Genomic DNA, 20,685 nt, shown 5'->3' on the forward strand with positions numbered 1-20,685 from the left:
GCACAAAGCTGATAGACTTTGGGTGCAACTGGAGTTAGCTGGAACCTACACGTGCACATACTTGCACGCACGCACACAACCATACATATGCATAGTCACAAACACAAAGATACAGCCGTACACAAACACACAACCACCCACATGTGCATGCACAAGACACAGACACGTACACACAAAATCACACGCACACAGGCACATACAGAGACCCAATATGCAGACAGCCACATGCCTTCACACAGCCACTTGTACAAACATACAATGGCACATACACATCTCTTGAACACACCCACACATGTACATAGAGATACACTAATAGCCATACACTTAAAGATACTTACACAAAAGTGATTGAACGGGCACGCACATATCCACCGTAGCAGGCACATACACACAAAGTTATACACAATCACACAGCCACGTGTACAGACGTGCAATCACACACATGCACACACAATGACAAGAATCACAAACAAATCACACACAAATACACTCACTTACAAATACATGCATGCATAGCCACCCACACGCACATACAGCTACACACTTAAACCCACAAAACTTACAAAACACAAAGACAAAGATCCCCCACATAGCCTACGTAGGCTGGTGGGTCACTCACTCACAGACAGACACGCACACACACAGGCACGCACGCATGGATACACAGCCAAGGGACGTAAGCTCACTCGTGAACCAAAATGGATCGGTGCTTGAGATAAGATTAACTGTGATGCCATTTCATCTGAATTTCAATCTTTCCAGAGCAGCGTCAATGAGTGTCGGCAGCGATCGGTCGTGCGCTTCGCATGGGGAAAGGCGACTCGTCCTCACTTCAAATAACCGCGTTTCACGATAAGTGATTCTCCCTTCCTTCGCTTTTGGTTTTATAGCTGTGAGCAGCGTGTCGGTGCTGTGGCGGCGCAGTTACGTAACTCCGTGGGCTCTGCTTTGTGTGTACGTGGTTGACTTGTGCTTCAAACTTCATAGGCTTAAAAAAAATGCAAAGAATGTACTTTTAAATGATTTTAGCGTTTTTTGTTGCATTTTCTGTCAAAGGGACACGTCAGGTTTGTGTTTAGAAAATTGAGAATTTAAGCGCTTGGCACGCGGAGTGGATTTATTAGTCAAATAGCGGAGTGTGAGGTCCCGGGAGGTGGGAGTGGGGGGGGTGGTGGAGTAAAAAAATTACTCTTGAACTCGTTTCTTTTCTTGTAAATATTATACTATAAACATATGCTGCATTCATTCGTGTGTTTTCTTTGAAGCCGCGCTTCAAATAATTTGCTGTACCTTTGCTTAAGCAAAGCTCACTTGTCGTGGTGAAGGATTTTTAACGCGGGTGTGTGGAGAGGTCCGGTGTTTTCACACCAGATGAAACCACAGCCACTTGCCGGCTATGAAATTAAAGATTGAATAACATGCAGGCAGATTGTCACACAGGTTAAGGGGGCTTTTGTACACGGAAAAGGCGGTCTCAGTCAAAGTTTTCCCCAATTTTACGGCCCCTTGCTTCAAACGTTAATTAAAATCTTCACGCGCGCCAGTAACTGATACTCGGTGTCGCTGTCCGTGTTCTTGTCATTGATATTTGTGCCTCGAAAGGATGTGTCGAGTTTTTTTTACGTAATTTGATTTGATGGTGGTCGGTAGTAGCGCCTTACAGACTCGTCAAAAGGTTGAGGTTATAGGTAGATTTGCTTTTTTGGAAAAGTTGTACAATGGTAGTTTGTGAACCGGGCATTCATTAGTGTAATTTGACCGATGTTCCTTTAATAGTGCCTTGTCTTGACCTAGATAGATGACCTTTATTTATAACTTAAGAGCCCATTGAGACCACGAGTCTCTATAACCCCACTTCACATTCAGCGTCTCCGAGGATCTCGGCTCCATTTTCACTGCGTGTAAACAAAGTTAACGTTCGATTTGCCTCTCCTCGCTTCAGCCGTCTTGTCACCGTAACTTTCATAATTATTCTCAACGAAAAAATACTTTCGCCGGCGAAGCGTAGCGAGATGCGTGAGGGCCGCTCTGTGGTCAGCCCTGACTGGAGGGCGGCCGCGCTAAAGAGGTCTGAGGCCGCGACCCAACAGCCCCGGGTGCTGGCATCCGACCGGCTCAGGGTCGGCGGTGGGTCAGGGGTCGGGCCGCCAAAGGTGAACGGCGCGTTTTGGGTGGGCGGGGCGGCCCTGGGCAGGTCGGAGGTTGCCGACCTCGGGCCGGGGTTGAGGGCGGTTAGGGGGCCGGGCAGGGCGGAGGAGGAGTCGGTGCAGGGGGTCCGGTCACTGAGGCAGGACCCCGACTTGAGGGGGGAGTTGGCTACGCTGGCGAGGGGCTGCGATTTCGTTCTACCGTCCAGGATCAAGGGTCGCCTCAAAGTCAACTACCAACGTCGCAGCGCCGAGGTGCGTGCATCTCACCGCACACATAGCCACGGCCGTGGTGGGGGGTCGTGTTTTAACCCCATAGAATATTGACCTTTGGCTCATAACACTATGGATTCTTCAGATTATAAGAGCTTCCGGAAAGGAAGACTCATTACAAAACTTGTGCCCCGTGTTAATACAATTACACAAATATGAGTGCACACACATGCACCAACCGGATGACAATGCGCACCCCCACCTTTTGCTTTATATTATGGGGGGGAAAAGTGCATCTTATAACCCGGAGGCATATATTATTTAGACCCCAGAGTATATAAACGATAACTGATCACAGTGGGGTATGAATACTATATAGGGTTACAGTTACGGTTTGGGTGTCCACCCAAGGTTTCTAACAACCTTGTTCAAATTAGCCTTTGTCTATTTAAAGGTACAATACTAACAGGCTAACGCTCAACCTCATTACAGCTTTGAGAATAGGAGAATGATCCAAAGTGACTGGAGTGTTAAACTACCATGGGAGGGGACGTGGATGATATGTAGTATTTTGACCCCAGGTTCAGAATTCTATGGGGGTCAATATATTAATTCACAGTGGTCCTTAATAGGCACTCTCTAATCGGCACGTTCATTGACAGTAGAATTTTCATTAATTGTATTCAGAATCTCTTCCATTACAAAAGTCACAGAATCGATGATAGAATCCGGTTCAGTTGTAGTAACAACCGAACCGATTGGCACACTCGCGCGCAAACGTTCAAATCACACTGCGTGTTATAACGTCATAAGGCACCAGTGGCAGGGCTCACCATTGACCTCGTGGTACATTCCAACAGACTCGCCCACACACACACACAGGGCTGGACTTTTCAATCAACATTTCAATATGGTCGGCAAACTAATAGCTCGTCAATAAATAAAAAGATGAATTGCGTGCGATTATCAAAAATGCTAAACAAACAACCCTAATTGCGCTGGCACTCACACTGCAAGGCATTGGAAGGTTCCTGTGTGCATAAATGTATCGTAGAGCTGGGTTGTTTATTATTTAAGTAAACCATTCCCCGACCAATTATGGCTTCGACTACTCAACTCATTGGACAGCATGAAATAGTTTTGGGGGGAGGAGTGGGGAAAGTGTCACTTCTGTCACCACATGTGGCACTGGACAGGAGGTGGTGGTGGGCAGCGTTTTGTGACGCCATCGTAATCATCAGCCACGTCACGCGAGGTGTGTCTCGTAGGAGGTTTTTTGACTTCGGGGGAGGGGCAGGATGCAGACCAGTCGACATTTCTAAAGGGGCCCGAGTAATCTGCTGCAAAAACAGAACTCATTGCTAATTTTAGTCGATTCACCGAGAAATAGAGGCCAGCTATAAGTGCGTTAGCCATATACCGATTCCCACCCCCCCCTCCCTGCTAGCGATTCGATGAATTGTTACGATTTGGGGTGATGATTCTGTTGGATTTTGTTTGGTAGTCTCGTTTTTAGCATCTCTTGTTTGTAATGCTTTTCTTAAAAAAAATTCCATTTCGTGTGTGCAGTTGATGCACGCACGATTCGTTGCGTGTCACGAGTACGAGAATAAATTTGAATCAATGCTCAGTAGCGTGCCCATCACGACCGTCTGCTGATGAGTCAAAACTTGTGAAGTGTATGTGTCTCTTTCGATTTAAAGCTTTCGTGACTGCAGGGATTCATCTTCTTGGTTCTTTCGGTAAAGTCGTGTAGAAGGGAAATAATAAAATAATAAAAATAAAACAATGAAATATTAATATAATAATAGAATTGTATTATGTTTTATTTTTATTATTTTATTATTTCCCTTCTACGTGACTTTACCAAAAGAACCAAGAAGATGTATGTGTCTCGCTCCGCAAATGAGTGTGGGGCAGCATACCATCTCTGTAGCCCCATGCCAGCGGTGGAAATTCCACAGTCCTCTGGTGGGGGTTGGTTTTTCCACAAAGTGGTACTCAATTTATTTATAGAACGGGAGGGATTATGATGATGGTCATGATGATTGGCTGGGTTGATCTTTATCCTGGGTTTTAACGGGAAACTTTTTGCATGTTCCACGTTCGTACGATGGGGGCTGGTGTTTCCACAACCTGTTCCTACTAATTTTAGTGAACCAGAGGGATGATGATGATGATAATAGGCTGGGTTGAAGGTTGACTTGGGTTCGAAATTACAAGTTTTTCCTTTGTGAGAAGAGCTAACTTAACATGGCGACACCCGGCCGGTTTGACCAATGCAGGATTTTTCACACGTTATTCCTTGTAACTCACCATCATGGCTTGTCTTTCCACCTTTACAAAATTGAGCTGTAACACGTTGCACAAACCTGATGATTGCTAAACAGCGCTCTCTGCGTCTCGTGAGACTCCAATTATAAATGTGGAGATGACAGCGCTGACGATATAATGCTATGACGACAATCGTGGTTATGATGAGGACAACAATTATACGATGAACATTTTGTTGGTTGTAATGATGACCACAACGATTATATGATGATAATGATGGCAACAGCGATTACAGTGATGTTGACGTATGTGTATCTCTGAATTTCCCTCATGCACAGGAAACCCGAGAGGAGTCAAAACCCGAACCGGTCCTGCACAATCACCTCCCGCATGCTCCGGATCCTGACCCACACCCTCCGAGCTCCCGGATTCACAGCCTCAGCTCTTTCAGAAGCCCTGGGGAATCCGTTCCTCACACTCCAGTCTCCTCGACGCGCAAGTCCCCAGCTCCAGCGCTGCGAGGATGGAACTCGCGGGGGCCGACGCCACAGAGCGTCCTCATCTCCGAACCAGCGCCACCTCCGCCGTCGCCACCACCACCACCAGCTGCGGTGGTTCAAAACAGCCCGGATCCAGATTTGCAAATTCCGATCGCCTTTGCACAAGTCCCCAAGCCGGCGAGTCCAGGCCGGGAGGGAGTGGAGAAGCAGGGGGGTGCTGCCGGCGCCGTTGTTGTGATCTCATCCACTGTGCCTCCTGCACCGGATTCAAACAGTCTCCGTCCCGGTTACGAAACCCGGAATCTGGAATCTGGAGTTTCGCTTCATGATGCGGAGTCCGCTGTGGGTTTTCACGCGAGCTTGCTATCCAGTGACGATGATGTCGGCAAAGGCGAAAGATTTGGCAAAGGAGGTGGCGGTGGAGCTAGCAGTGATGAGGATCTGAGTGGGGTGATGATTGCTTTGAAGGAGGTCTTCGGAGCCCTGCCTGGTGGGAGAGCCTATCTGGAAAACATGACGGATGTCACAAAGGTGCGCTGACGGGTCGATGTGTTCTATTTGTGTATGTCCATACATGTTCACGCGTGTCTTTGTTTTTTGTACATCGTTGTCAGTATCTACTGCACTTTTGAATGTTAAAATTGAGCATTCCCTGGGCCATGGAGGATGTGTATAGTGAGTTTTGGAGTGGGAACTTTGTGTCCATGTGTGTTTGTGTGTGTTCACTGTATATGGGGAGCGGTCGTATCGCAGTTAGTGTGCTGTGCTGCGAAAGAATCATGGAGAGACTCGTGTTGGCAATTCAATGGAAAGAAAGATGAATGCATGAATATGAGAGCACAAATCAGAGACATGTTGACAACTGCTAAAAAAATTTAAGTGGTCTTGGGTAGGTCACATTATGGCTAGAAGGTTCGACGATGGCTGACGAACGAGACTAGCAATGGAATGGTATCCATGCGCAAGAGCAAGCGGGATTATAGTGTCACAAGACCTTGCAGGATGGCAACGGCATGGGGAGGCCTCCATCTAGCAATGGATGGACCCTGGCTGACGAGCTTTCCCCGTTGTGGCGAGGTGTGCAGGCGTGCAGGTGCTGCCCCTACTGGAGAGTTGCCCTCTTCCTCGCTGCCCATGGGGAGGAGACTGGATTCGTTACCATGGAAACCTTCACCCTGACCTGGTTACGGTGAGGGCTGCTCAACTTCCCAGCATGCAGTGGGCTCAAACAGGGTCCCGCCTTCCCAAAATTCACCACAATAAATGAAGACTCGCATACCCAGCATGCACTAGGCGTAACAAGGGCTGTTAAAGATCCGGTGATGTCATTTGGAGAAAGTAGGCCATTGTGTGCCGCTGTCATGGTCTAATTAAATAAATTATCTGAAAAGTACTCAATTGAGATTACACACAGCACCAACATTGCTCCCAACTGGCACACTATACAGCATCAGTTACATTTAGTGACTTCACAATAGCCCCGTGTAATGAGAATGGCGCAAATACCAAATCTAAATTATTATTACGTGCCACGCTTAAGACGATTACAAGTATGCACATGGGTACAATCTTGTGCACAAGCAAGCGATATTTGCGATGTTGGCAAAACAAGTGTGTATATGCGAAAGTGTGAGAGCGCAAATGAGTGAGAAGAAACGTGTGTATGGGCGTGTGTATGAGAGACCAATTGAGCGCCCATCCTCGCCACATCGTCCACCATAAGGTGACGGGGACGAGTGTATTTTTGCGTATGGGTTTGTGTTCAAGTGTGAGCGTGGGAGTGAGTTAGTAAGTGGTTGAGTGTGTATGAGTGAGTCGTTGAGGGTATGCATGAGTGCGTGTGTGTGAACGTGTACGTGAGTACGTGTGCGATTGTGTGTGTGTGAGTGTGGGGAGCGATAGTGTAGCGGTTAGCGCATTGCGCTAATCGAGTTCGATTCTTGCTCACGGCCAACAACAGTGACGATTATCTGAATCGGTCATGGACCTCCCCTAGGTCGACTCAGCCTCAAATGAGTACCTCGTGTGGTGTGTAAACATCACCACTGGGGAGACAAAGGCGGCCGAGCGTGGTGTTGGCCATCCACCACCTCGTGTGCCATGCCAGCCTTCAAAGGAGCTCGCTAACAACACTTGCCCCAAAAGTCTGTTTAAGGCGGTACGGGGGATCTTTGTGTGTGTATGAGTGATTGTGTGTGTAAGCGACTGAGTGAGCGAGAATGTATAAGTGTGTGTGTGAGTTGGCGATTGTACGTGTCTATTTGAGTGAGTGAGTGAGCGAGCGAGTGAGCCTTAGCGCAACTTGTCCACCACAGGGTGACGCAAGCGAGTGAGGATGACGCGGCGAGGTTCGTGTCGCTCCTGGCTCGGCCCGGGATGGCTGGACTCACCCAGGAAGACTTCATCCCCCTTGTGCAGGTGCGGAAGCGGATAACACAGAGCTACTTCTGAGATCTATTCAAATGACGTGTGGTCCACACAGCAGGGGCGACATATTCAGAGTCACCTTGCTACAGAGAGTAACGCTCGTTGAAATTGTCACATTACGATCAAAACGATATTTTTTTTATTTTCCCAGCTGGCATTGAGCCAAATTAGGTATCGAGCCAAATTCACTGTGATGGGTTTTATTGTGCAGTCATTGATGACTGGGCTGAGACCTTTAACTCTCTACACTTGAGAACCCTCGGTTTAAATCATAGACTATAATACTGGTAGGAACTACCTGGTTCCACCAGCCCACAGGGGATTATTTTGTCCGTCCGTCGTGCATCCAAAATTGGGAGGGGTGGGTCTGGGTGGAGAGGGGAGGGTGGGGAGGGGCTGGGTGGGGAGGGTGGGGAGGGGAGGGTGGGGCTGGGTGGGGGGTGGGAGGGGTGGGGCTGGTCACCCCGTGGTGCCCTTATAAAACTCAACGTTTAACCTACTCACGCCGGCTTGTGCCCGCCCTCACAGTCGGCCATATTTGCGGAATACACTACGCCGCCGTTGACCCTGGCCATTGACTGAGCAACCCAACGTTCCTACCAGCTCCCTCCGCAGGAATGTGTTTTAAACCGAGGGTCTCAGCGGTGCTCGCTCAACATTCTAACCTCTTGAGAAACCTGGCCACTTCTACAACTCAACTGGAGATGATGACGACGACGACGATGATGATGGTAGCGAGGGTTGTATATGATATTTATGATGATGATAGCTATGAAACATATAGTGATGCATTGATTCATAAATTTAAATCGATTCTTATGCTCAGGATACGTGCATTGAATCACGTGCATCAGAGCTGATTATATACAGCATGTGCAAATTATATACAAAATAATTTATGTTGCATCTAAGTGCAACTTCATATCCAAACACTTTACAGGGGGAAGATATTTTTTGTTGCTAAATTCACATGAAAACAAATGGGTCTTCAGTCTTAACTTGAACAAGGGCAAAGCTTGCATGACTTTCAAGAGGAAGTGAATTCCAGACAACAAGAGCAGAAACTGAGAAGGAGCGACTTGGAACAAAGGTTGATTGTGGGCTTTGTAAGAACTTAACAAATGTTACATTCACCCTTTTCAGGCTATAAAACTGTGCTAACGATGCAGAAAAAAACCTAGTTCAAGATAGCCTCGTGTAAAACGACACAAAATCTCAACCCTGGTGATGATGATGATGATGGCGAGTGCTTTCATGTATTCTAGGACATTGTGGACACTCATCCAGGGCTGGCGTTTCTAAAAGAAGCTCCAGAGTTTCACTCGCGTTATATAACTACGGTAAGGCACACACGGGCATGCACACAAATATCCCCTGTGTAGCCTTTAACGGACTGTTGGGACAAGTGCTATGAGCGAGCACCTATGAAGGCCGACATGGCACACGAGGGGGTGATGTAGCCAGCAGCACGCACAACCACCTTTGTATCCTCCATGCTGATGTTTATACACCGCACCAGTTACTCAATTAAGGCTGAGTACTCACTAAACTATACTAAACTATTTTTGATTTTACCAGGTAAGGTCCACTTAGATATACAGCTCTTTTTCAGAAGCGACCTGGCCACAAATGATAGCTCAACGAAGTGGCTTATCGTGTGGAAATTTATAGCAGTCAAATACTCTAAATGCATGCTTCTAAATGTGAAGGAAAGAACCGGAGGACCCGGAGAAAGATCCACACAACCTTGGGGAGAACGTGCAAACTCCAAATATACCGGTGTCAGGGTTTCGATTTAAAGCTTTCGTGACTGCAGGGATTCATCTTCTTGGTTCTTTAGGTAAAGTCACATTCTACGTGAGAACCAAGAAGGTGTCAGGGTTGTTAACATTTCGCCACTGAGTCGACCTAGCCGAGGGCCAGGACCAATTCAGATAATTGTCACCGATGTTGGCCGTGAGCGAGTTCGTAGCGGAATGCGCTAACCACTGCACTGCCACTCCCCACACATGCACACGTACACACACGAAAACGAATAACAGTTGCCACTCTCCACTAAGTGTTGGTGACACCACCACACCACCTGTGCAACAGGTCACAGGACACACCCAGATGTTATGGGTTAACTGACCAGGGTGACTGATGCTTATGATTATTCTTGGTTCTTTCGGTAAAGTCACGTAGAAGGGAAATAATAAAATAATAAAAATTCTCTATTTTCTTGCTGTGGATTTCACACCTGATGACGATTGCTTGTGTTGCAGTTGAAACGTCGTGATAAATTTTATTATTTTTTTATTTTCCTTCTTCGTGACTTTACCAAAAGAACCAAGAATATGAATCTCTGCAGTCACGAAAGCTTTAAATCAAAATGCTTATGATTGTGTGTGTATGTATACATGTTTTTATGATGATGTATTTATACACTGCTGTTATCTGGGTGTGCATATATGCGTGTGTGCATGTATGTGTGTGTGTGCGTGTATGCACCTGCAATCACGTGTGTGTACGTGCAGATAAGTTTATGTGTGTGCGCATATGTCTGTGTTCATATCCCTAGGTTATCCAAAGAATATTTTACACAGTCAACCGATCGTGGAGTGGACGAATTACAGTTAACGAGCTCAGGAGAAGTAACTTCCTTCAAGTAAATAACATCACAATCATCATCACATTCATCATCAGTAGCAGCACCTTAGTCATCATGGTCTTTAGCATCACAATCATTATTATCATAAAATAATTATTCATAATCAACACCATAAAATCAATGTTATATCACAATAAGCATAGTAATCATAACCGCAACTTTTATCATCTCTACAAACATTGTTATTGCCATTGTCATCCGCACTACCACCACCAATCACCACTGACTTATCACATTCACCATAACCATCACCAACTTTTACAACCACTATCATCATCTTTGTCAAAACAAGCATCACCATCACAACCTTTTGCAGTGCAACTATCCCCATTATGGATGTAAGGATTAATACATTTGTAGTGCTGAACTTTACGCGGACAACTTCTTACATTTCTGTCGTCACTTTATTTCCAAACTCAGCACATTTCGCCACCACTCTCCAGCGCGTCTCCCTCTCTCTCTCCGTCTCTCCCGACTCCCCTCTCTGCTTCTCCGCCCCACTCCAGCCGTTGCTCTCTCTCTCGACTTCTCCGTCTCACTCCGACTGTCTCTCTCGTTCCTGTTCCACTGCTAGCCTATCCGTCCTCTCATCACCTCTTCTTCCCCTGCTCCACCGCTACCGTATTCTACCTCTCATCTCTTCCTCGTCTCCGTCTCTACTGCTACCCTGTACTTCTTCTACTCCACTGCTACTCTACACTTCTTATTCTCCTCCACCGCTACCCTACACTTCTTCTTCTACTCCACTGCTACCCTACACTTCTTCTCATGGCTTCTTCTTCTGCTCCGACCGTCTCCGTCCAGCTCCCAGCACAACTCCCCGTCTTACTCTCATTAATTTACAATTAATTAATTGGCGTCCCCCCAACGCCCCACTCCCCCGGCCCCCCACCGCCACCTGTTCTCATTCCCAGACTTACAGGCGCCACCTTGTTCCTGACAACAACAACAACCGGCCAATCACTGCCCTGCATCCCATAATTGCCTAACGGGCCGTCTCCGTCCAGCCGTTGTCCCACCAGCATGTCCCGATACGATAGGCCCCTACTGTCCCCAACCCGCACGTGTTTACAATTATCCCCCTTGGCGCGCGTTAAACCACTACACATTGATTAATTAAAATCAATTGTTAAGCTTACAACATGCTGTGTTTTACAAGGGAACTGCTTCATCCGCCGGCTTGTTGCGTCGATTACCGGCGCGGCAAGTGGCCAGCAAAAGGCTCGGCACGATGCACTAACCTCAGAACCATTTTTTTGTTCCTTCTGCCTCCACCGCCATGCTGCGTGACGTGGCTAGACGCTGGCGCTGGTGGCGGAAGAAGACGACATCAACCAGGTGACAGAGTACTTCTCGTACGAGCACTTCTACGTCATCTACTGCAAGTTCTGGGAGCTGGACACCGACCACGACCTCTACATCAGTGCCAGCGACCTGGCGCGGCATAGCGACGGAGGTAACACACGCCTCGCCCGTTTCAACTAGACACGTCCGATTAGCACGGCTGACTACGTATGGTGCAAAAGAAGTTCCAACATACATGCTTGTATAAATTTGTGGGTTCATGATGGCTGTGTCAGAGACACATTCAGTTCGCTGGGTTCAAATTCAGGTTTCAGATGCATAGTGAGTTGATGGTCTCAGCCCAGTCGTTCTTGACGACACGAAAAAATGCACCACCTCTGATTAGCACGGTCGGCTACGTACCGTGTGAAAGAAGTTCAACATACGTACATACATCACATTCAATTGAGTTCTGGACTTAATGTGTCAGTGGTCTTGGGCAGTCGCTAGAAGGGTTGATGGCCCGGTGGTCGAGGCTTAATGATGTAATGTCAGCCAAAGGAGTGGGCACGTGCCCGATAAAGAGTCCACAGTGTAGATGGTGCAATGAGATTGGCTCGTGTGCAGGTGCTGGGTGGATTGTTGCATCAAGTGAGCGTAAGAGATGGTGACAGTTTCGATTTAAAGCTTTCGTGACTGCAGGGGTTCATCTTGGTTCTTTTGGTAAAGTCACGTAGAAGGGAAGTAATAAAATAATAGAAATGAAACATAATAAAATAATTCTCACGACGTTTCGGCCACAACGCAAGCAGCCGTCCCCCGACAGACGTGGTCTTCACCTGAGGACGGCTGCTTGCGTTGTGGCCGAAACGTCGTGAGAATTATTTTATTATGTTTTGTTTTTATTATTTTATTACTTCCCTTCTACGTGACTTTACCGAAAGAACCAAGAAGATGGTGACAGTTTGGAGGGAGGGGGCTTCATCCAGCAGTGGATAGGTCTGCAAAAAAGTGGCAAGTGTATCCAAAGAAACAGGCGAGTACACACACAGAGTACTACTAACGTGCATCCTAATGTGCATCTTCCATCTCCCATTTCAGCTATTTCGAGTTGCATGATTCACAGGATCTTCTCTGGGGCGGTTACACGGTAAGTGAGTCTGCCTGAGTGTGTGTCTGACTATAACAAAACTTTGCCCATGGAAGGTTTTCCCATTGTGGATTTGACCATTTGCACAAAATGTATTGAGGTACAGTTCGCGATCGCTCCCTTGTCGCTCGACGATTTTGACCGTGAGATTTCTGGACAGTACACATGGTAAAGAGTTACTCTACAGGTACTATAACTGCACTCTGCTCACAATAATGCTGCTGCAGAAGAATACACATGCCATCATCATCATCATCATCCATCGTAATTAAAAATGTTTAGTTCTTTTTTTAAACTGCGTAATATGTCCAGGACTGTACACGACATTCTTTTTTTTTCATTCTATACGTTGACTGTACAAATTATATTTAACACTGGGGAGAATTATAATAATGTTTTACTTGAAAGAAAAACTTCACGTTTCACGTTTGGGTTAATGTAGGGTTACATAAAACACAATAGAGGGGGGGGGTGGTGCCTTTCGAGTTTGCGGATCAAGGATATGCCAACTGCTGATGTTTTAAAGAATGTAACTCCCGCAATGGGGAAAGGTTTTAGTGTGTCTTGAGTGTTGTGTCTTTGCATGTGTGGGACTTTGTGTGTGTGTGTTTATATATCTGTACGTAACAGCTCAACAAAGATGTCTTGGCGTGCGTTATCTGTGTCAGTTTGTGTTATGAATCTGTCTTTGTGTCTGTGTGTAGATGCGCACAAATCAGGGGAGTAGTGAGTAGTGGTTAGCCCACGAAGCAGCAAACCCAACCACCCGAGTTATTTTCCCAGCCACGGATAACATCACCGTTAAGTGAAATCAGATCCGATTATGTGCCTCCCCTAAGTCACCGTGGTCTTGATTGGATATTTGATGTGGTGTGTAAACATCGGCATTGAGGAGATAGAGGCAGCTAGGCATGGTTCTGGCCACACCACCCCCTCATGTACCATGGCAGCTTTCATAGGTGCTTGCGAATAGCACCCACTTGCCCAACAGTCGATGTAGGAAACACGGGGCATCTTTGTCTTGAAATGTACGTGTGTGTGTGTGTTCCAATGCTCCTATATAACAAACAGTGAGCTGGCATTGTAGAGTGATGCCAGTCACCCTGGTCTGTTACTCCATAACATCTGTGACTGTCCTGTAACCTCCTGCCAGCGAGCCTCTCCACACTACACCGCTCTAAATAGACGTATTTGTGTGCATGCATATGTCTGTTTTAATCTTGTCTGTATATGAGTGTGCGTGAGTGTTCATGTATGTGTAATGTAGCTCTCAGAGACACTATCTTGTTCAGTTATATGTATATGTTTATTAGGAATAAAGCCCGACGATTCACTGATAATTAAACGAATAACCGTGAGTTGACGATATACAGCTGGGTAACTTCTGTGACTCTACGCGACGCTCCCCACGTAGTTGGCTGGCTACACAGGAGCGGACGCGCAGTCGTCACGGAGACAATCTGTAACTCTAGCCTTGCAAGACTACAAGGTGCCCGATTCAAGGTGATGAAGACGACCCGCTCCAAGATGACGACGGCGGCGATGACAGTTTCTTGGTTCCCCCACAGCAGCAGCAGCCCAGAGCCCTGGTCCACGCCGGCTTTGATCCACTCCTCGACCCGGCCACGTCCCTTTTCCCCGGACACTCTCTCACCTCATCTGGGCCTGTCTGTCCCTGTCTCAATTATTATTTACGACCATTTGGGTCCCGTGCTATCCTTACGCGTGCCCGTCGCGTCAATTAGTAACCATGGCCATGAGGAGCTGTACTGTCCTTACATATGTGTTTGTGTGTATGTATGTGAGCGACGCTCACAACAACGAGCGGAGCGCCGGGTGGCTAAAGCACAGCAAGTTGGCACAGTAGGGGGCACAGGTGGTGCATCAGCCAGTCATCTCAGTCGTGTCAGTCAGTCGACCTGTGGCACCTGGGTCTGCCCCGTGACCTGCCAGCGGGCGTTCGACACTTTACGTGCCCTCAAGGTGCACATGGCCTGGCACAAGCGTCGTGGTGACATCACCGCAACTTAGTGACGAATGGCGGTTGTTGTTGTGTTTGCCTTGTTGGCCTTCCCTATCAGGTCTTCCCTGATAAAACTTAACCCCATGGAGTATAAAGTTAAGGGTATGCAACTGTTGTGTATGTGCATCTATGTATGCGCATGTGTATATACATGTAAACCTATGTATCGTGCGTATTGTGTGTGGTTTGTTTTTGTACACGGCTGTGGAGGTTTGCATCTGCTGGCCTTCAGAGATGCTCGCTAATAGCATTTGCCCCAACAGTCTGCATAGGCTGTACTGGGGATCTTTGTCTTTGCGTATAAGTATGCGTGTGTGTGTGTGTGTATATGTGCTATTAGAGGCTCCATGGCGCAGCAGGCCGGACGCATGAGCTATGCTGATTTCGTGTGGTTCCTGTTGTCGGAGGAGGACAAACGGACACCCACCAGGTACACGGACACACATGCGCATGAACGCACACGTCCACTGTACGGCGTGTACCCGTGGCACTCGGTCGCTCTTATCGTCTCCCCCAACTCCCATCATGTGAACCCCTCGTCTCTTCCTCGCATTCCCCCTTCCTCCATACGCGCACCACCCCCCTCCCTCATTCCCTCCGCTCTCTCGGCTCCCCCAGCATCGAGTACTGGTTTCGGTGCCTGGACCTGGATGGGGACGGCGTGCTGTCTCTCTACGAGCTCGAGCACTTCTACAGTGAGCAGGCGCAGCGCATGGAGGTGCTGGGCATCGAGCCGCTGCCCTTCTGCGACTGCGTCTGCCAGATGCTCGACCTCGTCAAACCTGTTCGGCCAGGTGTTACACTCGCTCACTCGCACGCACTCACTCGTTGCACTTGTATGCTTATACTGGTAGGAACCTCCTGGTTACACCAGCCCACAGGGGATTATTGTGTCCGTCCGTACATCCGTCGTGCATCCAAAAATGGGAGGGGTGAGGGTGGGTGGAGAGGGGAGGGTGGGGAGGGGCTGGGTGGGGAGGGTGGGGCTGGGTGGGGGGTGGGAGGGGTGGGGCTGGGTGGGGAGGGGTGGGGCTGGGTGGGGAGGGGCTGGTCACCCTGTTATGTCCTTATAAAACTCAACGTTTAACCTACTCACGCCGGCTTGTGCCCGCCCTCACAGTCGGGCATATTTGCGGAATACACCACGCCGCTGTTGACCCTGGCCATTGTCCGCGCAACCCAACGTTCCTACCAGCTCCCTCCACAGGACAATGTGTTTGGCTTGCTCACCGTCTCAGGCACTCGCTGTATCCTATGCACGGTTGTCCAATTACCCACTTGCTCGCTCACTTTTGCACTCACTAGCGCGTTCATAGCTCAAGAGCTCGGCGTCTGATGTGCACTTCCCAGTAGACTCGCCCACTTGTTCACTTGCGCACACTCGAGTGTGCTCATGTGCACAGTAGCTCGCTTACTCACTGGTGCATGTATCTCGCATACGTTTGCACACAAACTGTTATGCTTTCCATCTCATCCACACACTCGCCAGAACAACACCACAAAGTGACAGTGATTGTCACCACAGTGCCTGGCTCAGGCCAGGTGCACTTTGAGGCCACGTGAAGTGTCGATGGCTCGTTGACAGGTCATGGGATAAAGGTGCCATGAGTTGACTAGGATGACTGGCAGATACACCAGCTGTGCCTCCAACTGTACCAAATTGCTGCATTTTAGCCACCCGGCACTCTGCACTTATTAGCGCACTATTTTACCCACACACTCACTAATGCACTCTCACTTGCATACTCACAAGCGCATGTTTGTGTGCGTGTGCGTGCACCTGCCTGCGTGTGTGCAGCGTGCGTGACGTTGGGAGACCTCAAACGTTGTAAAATGTCGCACATTTTCCTGGATACATTCTTCAACCTGGAGAAATACCTCGACCGCGAGCAGAGGGAGCCGTTCGCCATCACCCGGGTACGTCAACACACACAAAGATCCCCCATGCAGCCTTTACCAGACTGCTGGGGCAAGGGCTGTTAGTGAGCACAGATGAAGGCCGGCACTGCACACGAAGGGATGGGTGGCCAACACCCTGCCCTGGACGCCTTGGTCTCCCCAAGTCGGCCTTGGGAAAGCCCAGGACCAGTTTGAATATGCGCCACTGTTATTGGTCATGGGCGGGAATCGAACTCGGGTCACCGGGCTTGTAACGCAATTCGCTAAACCACTTCACGACTGCTCCCCCACGTACGCGTACACACATTGGCTAACAAGCGATTGTGAGAGAAGGAATGAGTGACCAAGCAAGTGTGCGAGTTTTGATCGTGCGAGAGAGCCTGTGCATGAAAACGAGAGTGTGATTGAGTGAGAAGTGACGCAAAGTGAGTGATGGGATGAGTGAGAGAATGATGGAGTAAGAGTAATTGAGTGATCGAGAGGGTGAGCAATTGAGACGGTGAGCGATCGAGCGAATGAGCGATCGAGACAATGATTGAGTTGGTGAGCGAACGAGTGAGTTAGTGAGCAAACGAGTGTACGAGTGCCATTGTGCTTGTACGAGAGCTACGTGTGCGCACGCTGTTGAGTGAGCGAGCGATTAAGTCAGCGTTCTCCGTGCTGGCGGCCGTGCGTGCGCAGGATTTGGATGGAGACGCACCCGAACTGTCCGACTGGGAGCGTTACGCCATGGAGGAGTACGAGATGCTGGTTGCCAAAGAGTCCGAGGCGGATCAGCTCACCAAGGGGTGCGGATGTTGCGTTTGCGACGGTGATGTCCCTCCCTGTGACCGTGTCAGTAGTTGGTACATTCACGATTGTGGTTGTGACGTTAGTAATTGTGCTGTTAGTGGTTGCGACTATGTTGGGTTGCCGTGGTGGCGAGATGTTAACTACCTCGCCTGGTGTTCAGGCGGTCATGGGTTTGATCCCGACCCCGACGCCTGTATATTTGGAGTCTGCATGCTCTCCTTGTGGTCGTGGCTTTTCCCTCCACGTAAAAATTTTGGCTGCTAAAAATGTCCACGTAAGCCACATTGTTGAGCTATCATTTGTGGCCAGGTTATTTCTGAATAAGAACTAAATATAGAGCTCCGTGGGCCTTACCTGGTAGTAAAACAAATTTGATTATTCTCATTTTGAACAACCCCTTCCAGGACGTCCGACGAAGACATCGACGATGAAGACGACATCCTGGCGGCCGCGGAACTCGCCGGCGAAATTAGCGGCCTCGGCACACAGAGCTGACGGTGACAAGAAACTCCCTCCTCCTCCTCCTCCTCCTCAATCCACGTCATTGCCACTCCACCAACATGCACTTATTTGTCCTACAACCCTCGACCACCAGCTTCCATGGCATTTGAGGGCAGGACGATCAGGGAATGCAATCCTCTCCAAGGATATCTGGGGGAAGTGCCATTCCCTTGGTCAGTTTGAACCTTGAACCGTGTTCTGGCAGTATCTCTACTCAGTCCACAGCTCATCGTAGTAGGTGAGGCTGAGGGCAAGGCTGAGAGCCTGGGCTATAATGCCCGGTTAATCTCGTGTAAGGCTAGAACAGCTCCAAGCATCGTTCCATTACAATCGCAGCCCTTTGTGTATGTGACAGACGGATGAACGCGTGGGGGTGTGGAGAGGGGAGGGGAAACCGTACACAATCGTTCCTTCTGTCCATCCGTCGGGAGAAAGCTGGACACGTTTGATAGGCGCTATTGGCGCAACGCGTGAATGGTTAAGCGTGATGCATTACACGCGTGAGGTATGTGTGTGTCGCAGTCCGTATGCGGTCTCTCGTACGCAAACTTGACCTGTGTATACACCTGCGTGCCCGTGTTGGAGCTGACAGTTCTGGAAACTCGTGTTTCCGGACTTTTGTATGTTACTGTTATGTTTTTTTCTAAATTATTTTAGTTTTTTTCCTCCCTATCGCCATTACCGTCTTGAGATGAAGGGGAAAAAAAAAACGTTTGTTTGGCAACTCTCGCCGAGAGCGGTTGAACATCCGGGGAGGATGGCTGCTGAAGATGACGTCGTGGGAACTACAGTAAAACCTTGGATTGCGAGCATAATTCGTTCCGGAAACGTGCTTGTAATCCAAAGCACTCGTATATCAGCTGTGATCACGTGACGCTCGGCAGACGAAGCGTCTACACGTACTACTCGTATTGCAAGACCTCGCTCGTTTATCAAATAAAAAAAAAATTGCTCATCTTGCAAAACACTCGCAGACCAAGTTACTCGCAATCCAAGGTTTTACTGTACTTGCGAACTACCGCGTCAGCTTTTGTGCCCGTTATCGTACAGCTCTCCCGCGTGTTTGGTGGCTGTGGCCCACGAGCCGTTCGACGTGCCGACGTTTTGCGCTGGGAGCTCCTTCAGGAGGCGAATTCGGTTGCCGTTTTGAGAGGAACGCGCAGCAATTTGCAGTTGCAAATTCAGAGGCCGTCGTTGTTGGCAACTTGAATTCGGTTCCTGAAAAAGCGTCCAGATTTCAGTTCGCTCAATGCCCAATGACGTGCGGGAACAGCCATACAAAAAAAACACATGGGAGGGGCTAGACGTCTGAAGTCGGTCCCTTCAGTTGCGTCGCATCCCCCACGCGAGTGGGCGGCACCACCTCGTATACTATGCAAAGAGTGTTCGGCGCATGACAATCACAGCATCGCTCAATTTAAATAAACGATTTAAGAAAACCACCAGTGACGGGTAGATATCTGCGCATGTGCCATCACTTTCACCCATGTTGCTGTACGCTGCTGCAGGGGTACACTGTGGGTATTGCAGTACAATCTGTGCTTGTGCTGCACAGATATGACTGCACACAAACCCGCACTGACAAGCGTGGTAATGTACGGCAAAATAAGACGGCGTGGGGAGGCCCTCATCCAGTAGTGGCTTGACAAAGCGCTGTACATTTGTACGTACAATTGCAGGTTTGGTCGACCTGTATGAGAAGCAGTGGCTGATCTACGTCGTTCCATGAATGCATGAATGTATGGACGAGGCTGCTTTGGCTTTTCCTGGGCAAAAGTACCGGTTCGACAGTCCAAAGGGGAGGAGAGCATATCCGACGGGTGCCATTATAACAAAAAACTAAACTTGAGCATTTCTCTACCTTGAGCCTGCTTTCTGAAAGCAGGCAGATGTCTGAGAGACTTAACCAGCACACGTGGTGAGCTCACAGCCCTGGCCAGTTTTACACGGCCACCCATACACAGAGACCAGCGGGGGGGGGGGGGGTGGTGAACTTGGGTTTTTGGCCCACATTGGTCCCACTCGCTCTGCCCACTACTCGCAGTTAGCCCTGCCCTCTGCCCAAGTAACGTTGGAACGTTTGGCCCAGCGTTCCAGTTTACTGGGACGTGTGGTGGGGCTTGCGTTACACACGAAGGCACGCGTCGTTGAAGCGGGGGGGGGGGGGTTGTGTTTTTTATACGTATTCGTTTATTTTTCTTGTAAAAGGCTAATGTTAACACTAGGTCAAAAACACGTTACACTGGGTGTTAATACAATGATCAACGCGGACACGTACACACGGACACGTTATGTCATCACAGCCTGCAAGGTGCCTGTTTGAGGCCTTCACGGGACACGTGTGAGCCAGCACCACGCACAGGCGCACGTCCCCCACGCCCAGCCGCCTTTGTCTCACTCCCACTAAACGTAATTAATTTGTATCAACACCAAAGCCGCCAACACCACCGCCACAAGAGGTGATACTCATTTAGGGCCGAGTCGACCAAGGCGAGGCCCAGGTCAGGTAAATCTAAGTCAAAGAGTCTATGCACAAATGAGCCTTTGGTGATGCTCATCTTTCTTGGTCAAATTCCAGCAGTAGTGGAAATTCCACATTCCCATGGTAGGACCCAGGTTATCCATAGGGCAGATGCCAATTGACCAGTGGTGGTAATGCTGCTGGTAGTGGCGATGAGGGTGGTGGTGACAATGGTGGCAGTGATGATGATGGTTCGTGCTGTTAGCTATGAAGGCCAGCACGGTATACGAGGGGGTGGGTGGCCAACAGTCTGTTAAGGCTATATGAGGGATCGTAGTATTTGATGATGGGTGGTGGTGGTTGT

At 48.8% G+C, this 20,685-nt stretch overlaps 1 protein-coding gene across 2 annotated transcripts in view; it reads left to right on the top strand.

Annotated features, from left to right (window-relative positions):
• The window catches only part of LOC133340718 (serine/threonine-protein phosphatase 2A regulatory subunit B'' subunit alpha-like), a 44,117-nt gene extending 24,815 nt beyond the window's left edge, over nucleotides 1–19,302 (top strand). For both annotated transcript variants that reach the window (XM_061549118.1, XM_061549112.1), the window contains exons 4-15: nucleotides 4,973–5,665; nucleotides 6,220–6,323; nucleotides 7,450–7,552; nucleotides 8,827–8,901; nucleotides 10,122–10,208; nucleotides 11,511–11,667; nucleotides 12,597–12,645; nucleotides 15,009–15,098; nucleotides 15,287–15,462; nucleotides 16,467–16,585; nucleotides 17,249–17,355; nucleotides 17,764–19,302. In XM_061549118.1, coding sequence (XP_061405102.1) covers nucleotides 4,973–5,665; nucleotides 6,220–6,323; nucleotides 7,450–7,552; nucleotides 8,827–8,901; nucleotides 10,122–10,208; nucleotides 11,511–11,667; nucleotides 12,597–12,645; nucleotides 15,009–15,098; nucleotides 15,287–15,462; nucleotides 16,467–16,585; nucleotides 17,249–17,355; nucleotides 17,764–17,854 — 1,851 coding nt within the window. In that variant the 3' untranslated portion in view covers nucleotides 17,855–19,302. The remainder of the gene's footprint in view (nucleotides 1–4,972; nucleotides 5,666–6,219; nucleotides 6,324–7,449; nucleotides 7,553–8,826; nucleotides 8,902–10,121; nucleotides 10,209–11,510; nucleotides 11,668–12,596; nucleotides 12,646–15,008; nucleotides 15,099–15,286; nucleotides 15,463–16,466; nucleotides 16,586–17,248; nucleotides 17,356–17,763) is intronic.
• The last annotated feature ends 1,383 nt before the right edge of the window (nucleotides 19,303–20,685 follow it).

Source organism: Lethenteron reissneri, chromosome 2 (genome assembly GCF_015708825.2).
Source record: "Lethenteron reissneri isolate LAM-NWPU_2019-01 chromosome 2, ASM1570882v1, whole genome shotgun sequence".
Classification (NCBI taxonomy): domain Eukaryota; kingdom Metazoa; phylum Chordata; class Hyperoartia; order Petromyzontiformes; family Petromyzontidae; genus Lethenteron; species Lethenteron reissneri.